Source organism: Nerophis lumbriciformis, linkage group LG06, assembly GCF_033978685.3.
Source record: "Nerophis lumbriciformis linkage group LG06, RoL_Nlum_v2.1, whole genome shotgun sequence".
Taxonomy (NCBI): domain Eukaryota; kingdom Metazoa; phylum Chordata; class Actinopteri; order Syngnathiformes; family Syngnathidae; genus Nerophis; species Nerophis lumbriciformis.
Window position 1 is genome coordinate 32651255 of NC_084553.2, and position 19620 is coordinate 32670874.

Genomic DNA, 19620 nt, shown 5'->3' on the forward strand with positions numbered 1-19620 from the left:
CGGAGATCAAGAAATAAAAACAATCCATTATGTTTTAACTTTTAGTGATTATAATTTTTAAGTCAATGTTGTTCAGGTTGTGGCAATATGTCACAAAGTATGAGACATGGTTCGATCTAGTACGCCACTCCGCACCAGCGTGGTCAGATTATCTGCCATTGGCTAGTCCGAATGCACGCGTTAAAGAGCCTAGTTTTGATTGGTTGTTGGTTTAGCCACGTGTTGAACATCAACCAATCACAATAACAGAAGTGGTGAGTCAAAGGCATGGTTCAAGTTATGCTAGCCAACATGGCTACTAAACTCCGGAGGAGCTTATGTTGTGGTTTTAGATAGTGGTTCTACGAAAAAGAATATATATAAATGCAAATAGGCCACAAGGATAACATGGAGAAGGCACACATAATTACGTGCACAGCTCCTGTGAATATAGCTGTCGTTAAATACTGTGAGTATCATCTTGACTCATTTCTGTCTTGCTGACTTTCAGCTTTCACTATAAAATGTCACATTAGTTCGTGGCCAAGTCAATGTTGGTTGCATTTAAAAAAACGTGCATGTATATTTTCAGGGGGAAAGAGAGATGAGGACCTAATTCTACCCATTAACTCATCGTTGAGCGTCACACTTCATCAAGATCAGGTAATCAAATACATACCACTGTCAGGTGATTGTTGATTGAGAACTACTATTTGTGTGTGTGTTATCAATATGGCTGCAGTAGATAACATTATGTACACCTACACAATCGTTGCAAACATTCTGCTTTTACACTATGGCTTGTATTCCGACACGTGACTTCTTCCCGGAAGTGAAAAGCAGTGGTGGTCAACCGAGCTGAGATGGCTGTTGTACAGCAAGCAGCGCGTGAACGATCTGAATACAAAAGAGGCTTAAATCTTCCTGCAAAAAGCAGATATGAGCAAAATAATCCAACTATGCAACTTCTCCAAAGTGGGCTGGCTCACGGTGGAGGACAGAGTAAAACAACTTGCACTGAGCCTAGTCTATAAAATCCGCTACACCTCCCTGATACCGAAGTACATGTCAAACAACTTCCTTAACGTAAATGACCGCCATAACCACAACACCAGGGGTAGCTCCACTAACCACGTTAAACCAGATTCCGATCTAACAAAGGTCTTAACTCATTCGCTTTCTATGCCACATCAATGTGGAATGCTCTCCCAACAGGTATAAAAGAAAGGGCATCTCTATCCTCCTTCAAAACCGCAATAAAAGTACACCTCCAGGCAACTTCAACCCTATTCTAACGCCCTCCCTTCCACATCCTACCTCCCCGGATTGTAAATAATCAAATGTAAATAATCAAATGTAGATACTTTTCTTATGCCTTCTGATCTCTCTCTCTCTCTCTCTCTATGTCCACTACTTCCTGTACATATCCTACCAAGTCAGACCTACACTGTTTCAATATCCATTTCTCTGTTCTCAATTGTTGAGAACAGAATTGTAAATAATTCAATGTATACACCCTGATGATTATCTTGTGTGATGACTGTATTATGATGATAGTATATATGATAGTATATATCTGTATCATGAATCAATTTAAGTAGACCCCGACTTAAACAAGTTGAAAAACTTATTCGGGTGTTACCATTTAGTGGTCAATTGTACGGAATATGTACTTCACTGTGCAACCTACTAATAAAAGTCTCAATCAATCAAAGAATAGGTCCCTTTACTTTATAAAAAAAAAGATTTGTCGAGTGATATCAAGGATTACACGTAGTTCGCGTTCTCAGACATATCTGACTATTCTGCTCCAGAATCATCATTCTACAAGACAAAACAAATGGAAACTTGGAAACGCATGGAGGTCTACAACTTGTGTGTGGCTGGGTCAAGGAAATTGGTATCAAGACTTTGTTTTTGCCCAGGGTAAGGTTGCGTTTCATGATTTAAATTTGCGTCTAAGGCCCCTTCTACACTAAGCTTCCACACTTATCCAGGGTAAATCCCACCTAACCTTATCCTTGTCCACACACACACAATTGTCGTTTAGGACTCTTCGCCCCCTTCGTCCGCCGGCGCAACGCGACCTAATACGCATGCGTGGAAAATACGCACGTCATAGTCACCTCCAGTGTTGCTTTGTGTGCAAATTCTTAAATTACATTTAACTTATCTGAACAATATCCAGTGTTGTGGTATTTCAATTACCGTATTTTTCGGAGTATAAGTCACACCGGAGTATAAGTCGCACCGGCCGAAAATGCATAATAAAGAAAGAAAAAAACATATATAAGTCGCACTGGAGTATAAGTCACATTTTTTGGGGACATTTATTTGATAAAACCCAACACCAAGAATAGACATTTGAAAGGCAATTTAAACTAAATAAAGAATAGTGAACAACAGGCTGAATAAGTGTACGTTATATGACGCATAAATAACCAACTGAGAATGTGCCTGGTATGTTAACGTAACATATTATGGTAAGAGTCATTCAAATAACTATAACATATAGAACATGCTATACATTTACCAAACAATCTGTCACTCCTAATCGCTAAATCCCATGAAATCTTATACGTCTAGTCTCTTACGTGAATGAGCTAAATAATATTATTTGATATTTTACAGTAATGTGTTAATAATTTCACACATAAGTCGCTCCTGAGTATAAGTCGCACCCCCAGCCAAACTATGAAAAAAAGTGCGACTTATAGTCAGAAAAATACGGTAACTGGAATCCAGTGCGCTGTGGGGCCCTATTGTAGTGAATCACACCTGAGCCATCATAAATTAATCAAATCTTTATTGGACACGTGAAAGTAAACAATGTGATAAAGAACATTTTACATCAATCAATGTAGGGATCTAGATATCTGGTCAGGACACTCCTCACTCTTTTGCCTTCACCTTCATTGTCCATTCCTTTTTGGTGACTTTATATACTCTGGACCTAGATGTTCAGTCCGCGACATACATGGTGGACAATAACTGATACAGTCTGCTTTGCCAGTCCAAATGCATTTTATGTTTTTCGTAATCTTCCGTCGTCGGCCAGGTAATACAAAGCACATGCTACCTTTTTTATCACATCCACGGGAGTCCGCGTTCTCGTTGTCTCCCCTTTGACAAATGGACGCAGTTTTTCGGGAAGTAGAATCACAGCTGACCCGGACATTCGAAAGTTCTCTTGCCGTCTGAGATGTGTAGTATCCGAAATAGCTGCAATCGCACATTACCTTCATTTAAGGTATTCATGTGTGATTTTTTTTCAAGCACCTATACATGTAGAAGAATGAGAAACACGGGCATGTCTGGATGACTCGTCTCCATCTTTCCAGTGGTTAGCTCCGGTTGTTATGAAGCTGGCTGTGACGCGTTCTTTCTGACTTCACTTCCTCTCCGAACTCCGTTTGTAAACGATCAATGAGTCCATACAAACTTACCCGTGTAAAAAATTGTCCGAGGAGGGGAACCGTAAACGATGGATTAGTGTGGCTGAAACGGGGCTTAGCCTAAATAATTATTCATTTAAGGGGTTATTCGGCTTATTGTAGACATAGCCCAAATAAGCCATATCTGTTGCTGTTAATGAGTAGCGTGTTTTCCCCCATCTTTATCAAAACATAACTATAGATCTCAACATTGTGTATGTGCTGAACGCTTCATTTATGATTGCTGCCCTTGGTAAAAGCTTAACTCTTTTGGGGTTTGCTCACATTTGCTTTCTTTTATTTAGACTCGCGGAGTTGGTGCTTTACGAAACACTCGTAGCAAACATGTGTTTAAGAAATACAAATAATATCAAGATACCACTTAAATGGGAAATAATACATGTTAAAAGTGTATCAAAAAACCTTTCACAAAGTGATCACTGCAAACTCAAGCATTCTTCGACACTGCTCTCTTGGTCTGGAGTGTGAGCTGCATGTTTTTCTCGTCATTGGTTCGTAAAATCTTGCACTCTTCAGCCCTTTTTGATTACCTCACGTGTAACTATAAAGAAACGTGTATCATTTTCGCGATTTGAACGATTTATACAGCCGAAAACAACACAAGCACAAGGCATTTTTTCTTTGAGAAAGTCTAAATGGCGCCTAGTACACATTGACAACAGAGCTAGCTTGACCATCACACAAAATAATGGGGGGGACGTGAGCCAGACGTGACATCAGTAAAATCCAAGCAATACTATAGATAATAGTCAGATTTGATCGACAAATCCAAGCAATACTATAGCTAATAGTCAGATTTGATCAACACAGGTGACAACAAATGAACACACGAGTAATATAACAATATATGTATTGTGGTTGTAGGTTACATTGATTGTGGTCTACTGCACTGCATCATTCTGAGAGGCTGGTCGGTTATTTAATACACAAAACAGGCAAACTTAAGAAACATATCGTAAGAGGCAGCTATCTTAATACAGTTATTGTATTGAATGCATTGTATTGCATCGTGCTAGCCAGTGGCCGGGCTGACAAATTTCCCCGCAAATGCGCCTAAAAATCATACTTGCCAACCTTGAGACCTCCGAATTCGGGAGATTAGGAGGGGGGGAGTATATTTATAGCTAGAATTCACTGAAATTAAAGTATTTCTCATATATATATATATATATATATATATATATATATGTATATATATATATATATATATATATATATATATATATATATATATATATATATATATATATAGTACAGTAATGAAAACACAGTTGTTCTACTAACTGTACTGTACTTGCTGCTTACTTAAAAAAAAAATAACACTTACCTTTCACTATTTGAGTACCGGTAGCTTTTGTTCTGCCATTTGAGTACGGGCGAGCGATCTCTGAATCCGGGAACATATCCTTCACGGATTTGTTGAAAACATCCGCAAATGAGAACGGAATGTTGCTTGCAAGGTGGCCCGTAATACTGGGCTGTGACCAGCCTTGTGCTTCTCTGACCGTTCATGAGTGACTATATCCATTCGACCACCGTGTTATGGGTTATAGATAAACCTATGGATAATGGAGACATATATAATAGTCTCCTTTTCAGGTGAGAGGACGCTAAAGGCAGTGCCTTGAAGGCACGCCCCCAATATTGTTTGTCCGGTTGGAAATTTTGGATAGTACAACTTGCCCTAGTTTTGAAGCAATGCATGATGGGAATCCGGATGTTGTGTGTCAGTGTATGAACGTGCCGGCTGGAATAAACACACACTGAGAAATAGTTCCGTGCCTGCCTACTTTATGGGTTATAGATAAACCTATGGATAACGGAGACATATATAATAGTCTCCTTTTCAGGTGAGAGACAACGTTAAAGGCAGTGTCTTTAAGGCACGCCACCAATATAGTTGTCCGGCTGGAAATCGGGAGATTTTCGGGAGAATAGTTGTCCCGGGAGAGGCACTGAAATTCGGGAGTCTCCCGGAAAATTCGGGAGGGTTGGCAAGTATGCTAAAAATAGAGCGTGTGACTTGAAAAAACACCTGTTAACATGTGCGATTAGGGATTTCAACCTTTTGATCATATTTTGTTCCTAAAATAAATCTATTGAAATTTGATCAAGCTAGAGTAAAATTTTCGCCCATCTGTATAGCATGTTTGAAATAAACTTTAACCATAACCAAATGGACAAGTGATTGATGCGGAAGTGTCACTGATCACTCTGTGTGCGTCCCTCTTTTCTGCACCATGCACAGAGGGGAGTCCCGCTCCTCCTCGTTCACACACTCAGTCTTCCAACACGGAAGAAACAAGGTCTTAGTTTTAGGAGCTGGTCAGGAAAATACACATTTTTTATCACCTTAAAACTTGACACACACTGCACTACGCTGTAGTAAGTACGAGGGTCGCCTGCTAAGCTAACAAAAATAGCTCAAGCTAAAATGCCTGTTAGACTGAGCTTGGACACGGTGACGTCACGTCACTAGGCAACAGGCAGCACCTTTTAAAGGTACACACACGTCTCTCATATGAAACTTATGTCAACTACATTATGCCAGATATAGTTCTTTTAAAGTAACATATTAATTATTGTCCCTAGTTATTAATTACATTTAGTAAAGAGTAATTTGGTTAGTAATTTCATTACTTTTTTGGTAAAGTAACAGGTAAATGCCTTTTTAAAAGTAATTTTCAGAGCACAGCCTGTCACACAGCATCATGAAGCAGTTGGTAGGTTGATGTTCCTGGCTAAAATATTTGTGTGTATGTTCTATAATAATGTTTACCTATAAAAATACCATTGTTAAAGGTCAATTATTTTCATGTTGCTGCTAGCGTTGAAGCATGTCCTCTTAAACCAGGACACTTTATTTCACATGTTATTTTGTGTTTTTTGTTTGCAGAAAAATTGAGCATAGCTAAACGTTTATTTTTTTGTTGTTTTTAAAAAAAAGAAGATTGGAGATTATATTTGACTTTTCTCATACTATTTTAAAGGCTTTTTCTTTTTTCTTATCTAAAAATACCTCTTAAGTTGGGATCCTACGATGCAAAACCTACTTTTCTTACTTGTCGTTACCTGTTTTTGTATATTTGGAATCCCGAAAATTTTAAATGAAAGCATGGTGGAGATATTTAGTTATGTTTCGTACGTTACGTTTTTCATTTAAGGGTTAGTCTATGGGCCAAACTATATCGGATTATGAGTTTTGGTCCATATTATGTTTATATGTCATGTCATGTGCATGTGTACGTTGTTTGATTGTTAATGCTGAAATTATAGTATTTAAAACAATTCATAATGCTACAAAAAATGTTCTGTGCTACAAATTTTTAGTAGCACCGGTGCTACTCCTGAAAAAGCTAAGCGTACAGCACTGAGTGGTTATAAATTAGAAATCATAACCAATAACATTGTCTAAAATGTTTGCTGAAGTTTGGATTACACTCAAAGTTCGATATAGTGTTCGATATATAACGCGACATTCTACATAACGCCATTGTGCTGTTGACCCTAAATTTTGGCTTGTTTTTTTTCAATTTGTGTATCGCATTGTTTTCACCAAATTGCCAAATTTACAAACTTACACAGTAAATCACTTTGAAAGTCTCTAAAAACAAGAAATGGGAAATAAAAAAAAACTAAATAAAAATTACAAAATATCAATACTACTAGTGGATAATGCCCATCCCATTCTGTGACGTGGGAGCACAATCCAACATTCACGTCACATCACATAGGGGCACTATCCACCAAGCAGGTTTAAGCAGCTGAGCTACGCGCATAATTTTTTCTCGAAGAACAGCTTAAAAAAATAAGGATTTCTACATAATGCGATCTTGGCAATAAAGCGATCTGTATTTTATGGACCCCAATGACCGTGTTATATCAAACTTTGAGTGTACCACTTTTAAACTGCTGTTTGATTTGTGATGTCATATAGTGTTATTATTGTACATGCATTTTGACTGCATCTTGCAGTTGTAATTTACAACTATTAAAAAATATAAGCACGCTTATTCACTGCAAAAAAGGCAGCAACTTGCTTGTTTCGTCCAGCTAAAAACAACCACAACAGTGACCACCAGCAAGTCTTTTCAAGAAGATCGACTATGGCTCAACGGGAAAGAGGAGGATATCAGCCATCCGAGGTTACAGTCCTGTCTGAGAGAGAGTAAGACTGGTCGTCATTGTCTATTCTTATAATCAAAATTGTAATGGTCTTTTAGCATTTTGTCTTTGTCTCCTGTGTTTAGTTCGACGTCTTGCAAGGAAAAGACGAAATGACGCAGACCCCGATTTGGATTCAACTTGTTTGTCTCATAAAGTTCACATCTGTTCCGTCAACAACTTCCCCACTGCTGCTGGACTTGCTTCCTCAGCTGCTGGTTTCGCATGCTTAGGTGAGTTCATGTGGGGCGTAAATAATGATTCATTTGAAAGCACTCACATTCAGTTTCCATCACGGTTTTTACAGTGTACACGCTGGCCCAGGCATTTGGTGTAGAAGGGGACTTGTCTGGGGTTGCTCGCCAAGGTTCAGGCAGCGCATGCAGGAGTATGTACGGGGGGTTCGTCAAGTGGATCATGGGGCATCAGAGTGACGGCAAGGACAGCGTTGCCCAGCAGGTGGAGCCAGAGACTCATTGGCCCGAACTGAGAATACTTGTGCTTGTGGTATGTTGCTGATTGATGGAGGGAAGTACTTTACTTGACAACATAAAATATGAAGAAACAATACGAGTTAGGCAAGTTGGTTATAATTGGATCTATTTTCTTTTTGACAGGCCAGTGCTGAGCGCAAACCTGTGGGCAGCACGTCAGGCATGCAAACTAGCATACAAACAAGTTGTCTTCTAAAGGTACCTTATGTAACCTCACAACATTCTTTTCATTTATGCTTGGCGTTTACCAAGCAGTCAAGGTTGCAGTTCTCAATTTGTGACTTAAAACAGTTATGAAGTGTATAAAAATAACAGACCTGAATCTTCACCACTCTTTGTACCTTTTTTTGTCACTCACTTCTAATCTTAGTTTACCGAGTAACTTTTATTTTTTATTAAGTTATAGGCAGGTTACATTCTGTTGCATTGCTTTGGTATCTCGCTATTTATAAAAGAGTCATCCAGCCTACACACCCTGAAATGGAAACACAATCCACACCAGGTCATATTTTGTCATCTTGAGCAAAATGGAATTGCGCTGCTTGGTGGAAAAAGGGCTTGACTTTAAAAGTAGAGACAAATTAATTTCTCACCTATTAATTAACAGACCTGAAAACATGTTTTTGTGTTTTGTAGCACCGGGCCGAGTCGGTTGTCCCAGGCCGCATGGTCGAGATGATTGAAGCAGTGCGCAAGAAAGACTTTACTGCTTTTGCTGAACTAACGATGAAGGACAGTAACCAGTTTCATGCCACCTGCCTGGACACATACCCTCCAATATTCTACCTCAACAGTGTGTCTCATCAAGTCATCAACTTGGTGCATCGATATAATCGACACTACGGCGAGACCAGGGTAAGCAAGGCACTGGAAACAAAGTTGAATGATGTCGCACACTGGTTTTAATCAGGGGCCAACTATGTAAGAAGTGACGTAACCAAACTAACACAAAAAAAATGCTGAATAAAAATAGCTCCCATTAAAGAGCTGACAGGCCACTGTTACATACTGCACCTGTTTTAACTTCCTTGTTGTTGCCACTCAGGGCATAGCTTTTTTTTAACATTATTTTCTTAATGTAAGAACAATTGCTGTGTATGAGACATACTGTTTGTGTCAGTCTAGGTGGCGTACACCTTTGATGCAGGACCCAATGCTGTGATATTCACTTTACAGCAGCACGTTCTTGACTTTAGTCAAGCTGTCCGGCATTTCTTCCCTCCAGAAACTAATGGACAGTGAGTTGGCAATTATCTACTTTTCACCATCCATCAATTTTCTGTACCACTTGAAAGTTTCAAAAACAAATTTTTGGGGTTAAAACCATCTCCAGCTACACAAGGGTAGTTTCAAAACTACACTACACTCTACACACAAACGCATACAGTTGCTGTCATGCACATTTTGTCCAATCAGAAGCCTGTAAAAGTAGCCACAGATGACTTGGTGGCATTACACTTGTTATTATAATGTTTATTTTGATATACTAGACGTACAAGGACATGTACATTATTTTTAAAACCAGCTTCCACTTACACAGAGCCCTGGGAACATTCATGAATGTCTCTTTTTTGTGTGTTTAAAGCACGCCTGCACACCTGTGCTGCTGAAACCCAACACTCATTGAATTATAACATGTTTAATCAGCAACATGTACAGCGAAGTGTACATTAATTCTAAAATCAGCACGCACTAACGAGCCAAGGAAACCCTTTTGCATTTGTAGGTGCCTAAAGCGCACAGACGAGCGTGTGCAGCTGTAAAACTCTTTGAATTATCACACATTTAATAATCGATAAAGTGATATATGTGCAATGAAGTGTACATTGTCTTTAACATTAACAAGGAGGAAGAATACGTTGGATTTTTTTAGTCGCTCGGTTGCGTTATATGTGCGTGCACAGTCGCGTAAGTTAACTTCATGATCTGTCGTTAAACAAGAATCAAAAACCTGAGATAATTTTGTACTGTTCTTATGACAGAGCAAAAAATCTTGCCAGTCAAAGTTGTTCCATCAGGTGGAGGTCAGACAGCAATCGTATCCCAAACAGAGAACTGTCATTGTTGCTGGCGGGAGAATCGCAAAGCCCATTTTGATTTGTCTTTTTTTTATTGCTGTTAAAGTGAAATTAGCAACATGTTTATGTTCAAACATACAGTAGTCCTCTTATAGTGTGTTTAAAATCAGCAAGGCGTGTTGTTGAGCTTTGGAAATGACGCACAAATTTGACATCATCAGAGGAGTTCAAGTCTCCGTTTGTGCCGTGCACATGCATACGCTGTACGAAGAGTTTTGGAACTCTACACTATGACCAACGTTTGCAAAAGTCTGCGTTTTTAAAGGCAGAATTATGTGTTTGCGAGTGGACAAGAGGCCTAAACGCAGAGATAAGTATGCGTTTATTTAGTATCCGTGTTCGTGTGGACATGGTCTTAGTGTGCCTCTCCGGTGTTTTTTGTTTTAGAGAGGGACCATACATTTCTGATATTAACCTAATTTTACTTAGGACTTAAGGAACTTTATCGTCATAGCAGTACACATGGGACACATACAATGGCCCATAATGTAACTCATTACCACAAAAACAATTGTATGTACATAATAATGTAGTATTAATGTTAGGATAATTAGATTTGGGTGGTCCCATTGAGATAAAATAATGTATTTTAATCATGGAAATTCAGTTAAAGGTTTTCGAAAACTCATGGAAAATAATCAATGGCAAAGTGTATAAACCGTTTATGTCACGACTATCCAACTGGTGGCTCAAGTTTAGTTCAAAACTTGGGAGACAAACATTTTTGCAGCAAATTTCTAAAAACATTAGTGACCACTTTAAACACATTGGCAGATCCCTGCTTAGACATTTTAACCTTTCAAGCAAACCTAAAAAACTGGGGTCCAAACTTATGATTTACATAACTGAGGCGTTCCTCAAGGCACCCCTTTAAGTCCTGTCTTCTATGGCAGTAACACTTTTTTATTCGTAATGGGAATTATGTAAGTAAGGTGTTGCTTCAGATGCAGTCAGTAGACATTTTTTTAAACGTATTTAGTTATATTATTGGTGTTCCTCAAGGTTCTATTTTAGGTCCTTTTTTTTCTTCAGTTGGGCTATTGGGGGCTTGTGAGTTCAGTTAAAAAAACAAAAACCTGACACTCACATTTTTGTAGCAGATTCTTAAAAACACTACAGTGCTGTCATGGAGATGATCTTTAATCAGCTTCTTTGGAGAAAGTCCTTAAAAACAGCAAAGCGCTCCTGTAACTCTTGACAAAATAAAAGGAGCAAAATCAAATGTGTACTGTAGAGGAAGCTGGTTCTCTGGAATATACAAAGTAAGACTAATAGTGAAGAAAGAAGTCCGGGCCCCCGGTCTTTGGCTTTCTGGAAATACTGTAAGACCCCTTAAACAATTTAGTTGAATATCTCTGTATGTGTTTACTCTAACAATGTGTATTATTGGGAGTTGTTTTTTTTCCCACTTTAAGTGTGTCATCAAATGTTTTCTTTTTTGTAGGTTTATAAAAGGTCTTCCAGTTCCTCAAGCTGATATTTCAGTGGAGCTAAAACAGGCTATTGGTTTGGAGCCCATGCCTAAAGGAATTAGCTACATTATCAGCACAAAGGTATGCACAAACAAAACACAGTTTTTCATTATTCACTAGTTATTCATCTCAGATGATTGAGTCCCACAGTTATATGAGATCTTAATAAAGCTGTAGCTGCTTCAGACTGATATGATTCATTTACAAAACATTGTGTGTGACTTGTTTTTGTACTGTACTCTTTTTGTGTCTGTGGTGTGTTCCAAAGGCTGGTCCAGGTCCTTGTGTTGTGAAGGATCCTACACAGCATCTGCTGGGACCTGATGGGTTACCAAAGCACAGTGAGAAACATCAAGACAATGGAGTAGAACACAAAAATGGTTGCTAATATGTACATGCATTTCCTATAAGTCTCTCAATTGACAGATATTTTAGAATGACATTGTTTTTGCCTCTGAACACTGATTTAGAAATATGGATTTTGTCATTGAGATTGTGAATGTGTCATTGGCCTCTGATTGGCTCAGCCTCAGGCAGAACATGGTAGCTGTGTAATCATGTTTTTGACCAACCTACTAAACTATAAAATATGTTTGTTGTATAAGTAATTGCTTTAATTCAAAGTGTATATACCTACAAAGTTATATGAAATTGTGTAATAAAGTAGTACCTCAACTTACAAACTTTATTGATTCTGTAACGGAGCTCTTAACTCAAAACACTTGTACCTCAAACCAGTGTCTCCTATTAAAATTAGAGACTTAGACTTCCTTTATTGTCATTCAAATTAGAACTTTACAGTACAGATAAGAACAAAATTGTGTTGCATTAGCTCGTTGTAGTGCAGGATAAAAGAGCAATAAGGTGCAGATATAAATAGATTTACTGTACAGATGAATATATTGCACTTTTGCATATGCATCCACGTTTACGGATGTATGTTATATTGTCTTTATAGTGCAGCGAGTTAATCCGTTTTTTGGGGGAATTGAGGGGATTATTATGATGCGTTCAAGAGTCTTATGGCCTGAGGGAAGAAGCTGTTACAGAACCCGTAGGTTCTGCTACGGAGGCTGCGGAACCTCTTTCCAGAGTCCAGCAGTGAAAACAGTCATTGGTGGGGGTGGGAGGAGTCTCGACAGATTTTCTGAGCCCTGGTCGGGCAGCGGCTTTTTGCGATCTCCCGGATAGGAGGAAGAGGTCCTCACTGCAGAGACTTCCAGTCTGAGGCACTACATTGATATCAATGTAATTGGTGCTTGCCCCCCAAAACAGCACCCTGTGAGGGGGCGTGGCCTGCGGACCTGCAGCGAGGCGGGGTGTGCCGGGGCCGGCTCCGAGATCGGCGACAGGTGTGTAGATGGCCCACCTGGGCGTGTTTATCTGATCACCTGTCACTCTATAAAAGGGCAGCAGACGGGAAGGAAGAGGGGGGAGGAGTTGATGTTGGAGAGAGAACCCGAGCACGAGCGAGAGCGAGACGGAGACAGAGACGAGAGCGGATGGCTGAAAAGCAACCCGAAGAGCGAGACAGTCATGAGATGCGATTGCTGAAAAGCAGAGCGATAAGTTTATTGCAAAATAAACCAAATCACAAAACCGTCAAGCCTGTCATGTCTCTTCTGGGTGGTCTGAAGAACCCGGAGGTGCAAGACCTCCCCACACCCTTTTAACATTTAATATGCTTTTTTTTTTAAAGGAAAAACTAATTTGTATAACAAATATTGTATGAAACAATATAATAGAATGTACTACAAACAACTACAGTAGTTTTATGAAGGCATCATCCTCATCAATCTTTATTACAGACCTTTAAGATCCATTAAACATATAAAAACAGAAGACAATACATTAAAAACAAAACATAAAAACATGAAGCCCAAATGTCAGTTTCTGAGATACAAACGTGTGCCAATGGTTCCACAGTCCAGATGAGTACCTAACGGAACTGCGGCCAGGGTTCGTTATCACAGAGATGATGTCATTTTCAAACGCAGATGCCCTGCACATAAACTTATACATAAGGTTGCGTAGCAACGCTGAGAAAGTGGGCACCCCAACACTAACAAACATCTGGCTTGCACTGGAGCTTCTTGGAATTCCCAAGAGAAGCCTCATACAATCATTATAAGCAACCTGCAGCTTCTACATGCTTTTCTGCTTATACTTTACCCACAGGGGGGCAGTATACAGAGGAGTGCAATAGGCTCTGAATAAGTTTATCTTTACATCATATGTACAATAATACAATTTCTTTCTCAGCATGTTGGCTTGGGCATACAGCATACGCCACTGTCTGTATAGGTCATCATCATCACCCAATATGTAATAATGTGCCCCAGATACTTAGTTGTATCACACAGTACTCACCTGTCCTGACAGATAGAATGAAGGAAAAGAGAGGTCCTTGTCTTCCTTGTTCTACATATCATGATGACACTCTTTTTGACATTATATTTCACATCATATTTTAAACCATAATCTGTACATATATTCAGCAGCCGTTGGAAGTCAACACTGCTAGGAGACAGGATGGCTAAATCATAAAAGTAATAATGTACAGCATTTATCTTGGAGAGTGTACTTCTACAATATCTTCTTCCAGCTGCTTCTCCTTCAAACACACCATCAGCAGCTTCTTTTTTTTAATGAATAAATGTCTGCCGTTTACATATTAACATTTTTGACTAGTGTTGGACTCATTCTGCTTCAATAGAGGATTTGCAGTGATACGGTCCATTTGTTTTGCCAAGTTGGCAATACGATCCGTCATGTTTTTGATCATTTCTCGTTTTTATTCAATGAATATCACCCACTTCTTCTCAGCACTGTCCTTCTTATTTCCAACGCTTGGAAAAACAAAGTTATGTTGATCTCAACCGATATGACGAGATGTTTTGGGCGAATCTTAAGGTGTTCATTGTGGCAAGGACGCTTGTAACGCAAGTTTTTGCTCGTAATTTAAAGCATGACAATTAGCTGAGAGACAGCTTTATCGCAAAACACTCTTAAATTGAGGTACCACTGTTTAAGACCTAATCCCAGCAGTCACTGAAAAAAAAAAAATGAAATTGACTTCTTTACACTTTCTGTCTGTTTATTGAATATGTTTGTTGGTGTACAAAGCAACAATTTAGCAAGCTAAATAGGTGTAGAATTTACTATTAAAGAATAATATATATTTTTTAAAAGTCAAATGTGACTGGCTGTAAACTGACCTACTGACAACAGGAACGTTTCACAAGCTACGCTGCAGTTGCTCCTCCCCTGTCGAAAGTGACGTCAGTGGGCGGGCTCAGGTCGTCACCTTTTATCTCATGCTGCACCCCACATTTCTCATTGGAGAAAGCATTTCCTTGTAGAGAACGCAGAAGACAACATGGGGAAGATCGAGTGGGCTATGTGGGCCAATGAGCAGGCTCTAGCAGCTGGATTCAGTAAGTTAAAATACTTTTATTTCCAATTTGGTTTGTATGATGTTGATATTTGTTGAACTATGACCGATTATTGCTTTTTTTTTTTAGTTCTGTGTTTTTGTAAATGTTACTCAATGATATTAACCTGAATTAAAAGTTATTATTTTTAATGATTAAGTGTAATAAAGGAATAAAGTAATTGTTTATTTGACAGGGACAGTGTACAATAACAAAGCACCAGAATTTGCCCGAAAAACCAATTTTTCATCCTTTTTTATTACTATTTATTTGGTCATGCAATTGTTTCATTGAATTTGACATTTTTGACACACTTCCTTCTTTCAGTTCTCCTTACAGGTGGCATTGTGGGGGTGGCAGGACTCTTCAGGGGGTGGCAGTTTGCAGCCTATGCTATGTATCCTTTTATATTTCGTTACATACATGTATATGTACAACTCATACCTGATACAAGGGGCCCATATTAAAAAAAAAAAAAAAGTCAAATGACACAAACCGAAAGCTATTATAATTCAGCATTCAAGGATTTAAGGAAAATGATTGTGTGCTTGTATGACAATAAATGCTGGAATATGATGCATCATCATTTTTAAAGGTTTTCTCTGCACATTCTCACAGACATTCTACATAGCACCACCTTAGAAAAAACCTGGCTCTCCAAGTACCACCATAATGACCAACATTAAAATAAAGTAGTGTAGTATGCCCAAGTATTCATTAAAAACAAGGTAGAGGTTTTATAGTATGTTCAATATTTATGGCCACTGTAACATTTCACATCGTTTTAACATTACCCCTTTTGTTCAAATATAGGAAAATAAAACACCGTAATTTAATCAAGTGATTTTGTGGCGTACCACTATTGGTACACGTACCACAGTTTGAGAATCACTGGTCTGTATGTTCCGAACCACTGGTATGTATTTAAAGAGGCTTTTTCCTGTTTAATTACACCCGTTGCCCAAAACCTGTTCGATAAGAAAGTTCTTGACTGCGTTGTGCAGCGCTGCTGGCGTGTTTGTGTGTCTGCTGGAGTACCCGAGAAGCAGGAAGGCAAAAGGCACGGGTGTTGAACGGAAGTAAGTGGTGCCATTTAATGATGGCTGACATGTTATTTTAATGCTCATCCTCTCTTTTTCTGTCCTCTACAGGGGCCAGTACTGTTTCACTGTGTGCGTGAAAGCCTTTGGGCCCCTGACAAGGAACTATTACATCAGAGCCTTTCTTCACGCTGCGTGAGTTGAAAAGACAAAGCATCTTTCCATTGCAAGGCAGCATTCCTTCCAACCAAAGACTTGTTTTGTTGTTGCCTTGCTCTAATGAAGCTTCTGTTTCCCAGGCTTTGTGTTCCTGCTGGCTTTATGCTGGCTACTGTCCTTGGCTGCGTCTGCCTGGCTATCGCCAGCCTCATCTACCTTTCAGTGAGTGAAATTGTTGCATTTTTGCAAACGCCGATGCAGGAAGTTGATGAAAACAAGGAAATAGCTGCAAGGCTATAAGGAAGAGATTGTTTCAGTACTGGTGCAGCTCTTGAGACATACCTCCGTAATGAAATCTGACCAGAAAGAGGTGTGGCAGAGTCATTCTGCACTTGTTTGTGCCATCTCATCTCTAAGGGTTTTGTGGTGAACCCGGGCCACCCCAGGCTAAACAGGGGCCCTAAACATATTTGTATTTGAAGGGCCCCCCCATTTCCCCGTTACATTATGTTTTCTACACTTTTTTTTTTTTAAATGACATAAGATCTTTTTTTTTTTTTACTTTTTCACTTAAACTTTAATTTAATTTGATGCATGTTTTGTACTAAAACACATTTTTAAATAGTTTGTAGTGCAAAATAACAATTTTAACATTATTAAACATACACTTATAAACGTCCCTAAATCCGACTGGGATTCGAATCTAGTACCTCTGCTTTACAAAATGAGGACTTATGCTGTGCGCCACGAGAGCAAGTGTGACTGTCAAATTGTTATCAGTGATGGAGCAGGAAGGGATGTGTTTGTGGCAAAAGTCATCCATTGACATTTTTCAAGACACAAGATGCTTTTATTTGTCATTGCACTAAAAAAGTACAACAAAATTCAACAGTTGATGAGGATTTGTCACAGTCATTCGCTCCTTCATGCAAAACGGGGGCTCCCAGGGATCGCGGGGCACTACTGGTGGCTCATTTGTTACATCTTACTGATAATAAATACAGTTTATTTAACAGTTTGAGTCACGGCACATTTGCATTGCTATATTATTTTAATACTGACTTGTTTCTTATTTTTACTCAATTTTTTAGGCGGCCATTCATGGTGAACACTGGGAGCCCATTCTCCCGAAGAAGCAAGTAAGGAGGCCGGCTCCAAGCATTAAGAATCCCCCTCAGAATCCTCCACCAAGACCTCCACCAGAGATGCGGAGGAAAAATGTTGATTACATAGACGACGCTTCTTACGACAACCCCATGACTGTCACTGAGTAGAAGTAAACTGACATGTTTCTCCGTTTTGTGTTTTTTCCCCTCAAACATTATGCCAAAGTGTTGCTTAGTACAACAGTTGATGGAGTAAAAAAAAAAAGTATGTCACAATACATACTTTGCAGTTGCTAAGTGGCAATCACATACAATGAAAATACATGTTTACGCCTGCGATGAAGGTTTCTTGTTCCAGCTGCCATATCTATTCACTGTTGCAACTGCACTAAACTTAGCTTGAAAGCATTGACATTTGGTTTCTTTTGCCTGTGTCACACTGATAGGCTGTCATATATAAATATATATATATATATACATATATATATATATATAAAGTTGTGTTTATATGTTCCTCTCCATAATGTAAATAAATTGTTATCTTTGTTGGGTCTACATTTTATTGACTTACTTCTCCTTTTAAACCTGACAATATATTCCGTTTCCCATTGTGAAAACACCCTGAGTTTCACTAAGTTAGAATTTCCCCCCTGTCATATTTTCTGTACTTGCTTTCTACGCTTACATGTCTCAATGCACAAATTGATATTTTGTTCGGAGAACGGTAGGTTGTTGAACAAGTTCAGTGCACTGACGTTGCACATTCCAAATAGATGATAGTTTTGTTGGGTCACAGTTAATGTCTTGTGCGGGAATATGAGGAAGATTACTTCCTCATTTTTGTGTGAAACTCCATTTTTAAACAGCTGTTCAAGCTTAGTTATAATATTACATTAACAATGTAATTAGCGTATTTAGATGCATGTTTAAGCAGTCAATATATATCTGCCTTAAAACAAAAAACATTCATAATTCAGTTGTTGTCCCATAAATTTATGAACTTACTGTTTATTACTTGTATTCTTAGATGGCCTGCACAGTAATTGCTACTATTTGTGTTGGATTTAGTTTTACAAAGCAAGCTTATCGTTATGTATTAATATTTGAATTTAACTCCATCTTACTATTTAAAAATGTTTTTAATTTTTTTTATTCCATAGTAATTAAAGTTAATTGGCCCAAGTCACTTTCCTAATGTGAATTTTTTTTTTTTTTTTTTAAATAAACAACTGCTAAAAGGCATTATACAAAGTGAGGAACTTGATGTTTTTTGTTAATGTTAATATTCAGCATAAGTTTGTCACCAGTAGCACAAAGCTATTGTTTTTCTTATCATACTGTATTAACATGTGAGCATATCGACATGGTTTGTTAAAAAAAGATCACACACAAATGACCCCAGAAGTCTTTGATTTGTGTTTTGATTGAACCTCTATTGCCATCTCCTGCTGATAAAGAGAATTACTGTATTAGCGGTCCGTTTGAACCCAGGGAGAGTGCCTATGACCTCAGAGGTTCAGCTGTCTTTCAGAAAACAAACATAAGAACTAGCTTAAAAAGTAGATGTGTTTCTGTCAGGGGGGTTTATCTGTGGAACAGCTTGGATGATTCCTTAAAATGTTCCAGTTCCATTAACACATTTAAAAAAAACTTTAAACCCAATGTCTTAGGAAAATATATCGCTCTTGAATCAACACAATAGTTAATCCTATGATTGATGTTAATTACAAAACTAAATGTGGGATATAAATAATAATGGAAGTATAAGTGTTTGTATATAGTATATTATTGGTACAAATGTTTAACCAACTGCGATGAGGTGGCGGCTTGTCCAGGGTGTACACCGCCTTCCGCCCGAATGCAACTGAGATAGGCTCCAGCACCCCCCGCGACCCCGAACGGGACAAGCGGTAGAAAATTGATGGATGGATGTTAAACCAACACGTGTACAGGGATATTTCCCATGTCTTTACTGTGTATATATTTAAATAGTGTTGTGTAAAGGACATTTCATATTTCTAGAAAGCTCATCTTGTATTTGAGATTGTTTATAGGGTTAGGCAAAATAAGTGCTCAACTTCAGCCTAAACCCTTTCGGGTCAATTTATAATAATAAATAATAATGAATTGCATTTCTAACGCACTTTACATTTGTTAAAATCTCAAAGTGCTACAAAGTATAAAAATAAAAATAGAAAGTAAGAATATATAATAAGACATTGTAGGTAATTTATGGATG

At 38.4% G+C, this 19620-nt stretch overlaps 2 protein-coding genes across 2 annotated transcripts; both read left to right on the forward strand.

Moving 5' to 3' along the window:
• The first annotated feature begins 222 nt into the window (after positions 1-222).
• mvda (mevalonate (diphospho) decarboxylase a) lies at positions 223-12325 on the forward strand. The gene is made up of 10 exons (XM_061964173.2): positions 223-448; positions 572-642; positions 7488-7602; positions 7685-7831; positions 7906-8105; positions 8216-8290; positions 8729-8947; positions 9218-9330; positions 11615-11723; positions 11911-12325. The coding sequence occupies exons 1-10, from the start codon at positions 364-366 to the stop codon at positions 12028-12030; spliced, it is 1254 nt and encodes a 417-aa protein (XP_061820157.1). The 5' UTR covers positions 223-363; the 3' UTR covers positions 12031-12325.
• Positions 12326-14958: 2633 nt separating this feature from the next.
• Positions 14959-17927, forward strand: cyba (cytochrome b-245, alpha polypeptide). The gene is made up of 6 exons (XM_061964174.2): positions 14959-15079; positions 15404-15473; positions 16081-16155; positions 16228-16311; positions 16416-16497; positions 17367-17927. Exons 1-6 carry the CDS (start codon positions 15022-15024, stop codon positions 17547-17549), a joined length of 552 nt encoding a protein of 183 aa, XP_061820158.1. The 5' UTR covers positions 14959-15021; the 3' UTR covers positions 17550-17927.
• The last annotated feature ends 1693 nt before the right edge of the window (positions 17928-19620 follow it).

Coding starts and splice junctions, on each gene's coding strand:
- mvda (XM_061964173.2), top strand. CDS start 364: ATGCAAATAGGCCACAAGGATAACATGGAGAAGGCACACATAATTACG. Junction 8,106..8,215: donor TGAGAATACTTGTGCTTGTG/GTATGTTGCTGA, acceptor TCTTTTTGACAG/GCCAGTGCTGAGCGCAAACC. Junction 8,291..8,728: donor AAACAAGTTGTCTTCTAAAG/GTACCTTATGTA, acceptor TGTGTTTTGTAG/CACCGGGCCGAGTCGGTTGT.
- cyba (XM_061964174.2), top strand. CDS start 15,022: ATGGGGAAGATCGAGTGGGCTATGTGGGCCAATGAGCAGGCTCTAGCA. Junction 15,080..15,403: donor GGCTCTAGCAGCTGGATTCA/GTAAGTTAAAAT, acceptor TCCTTCTTTCAG/TTCTCCTTACAGGTGGCATT. Junction 16,312..16,415: donor AGAGCCTTTCTTCACGCTGC/GTGAGTTGAAAA, acceptor TCTGTTTCCCAG/GCTTTGTGTTCCTGCTGGCT.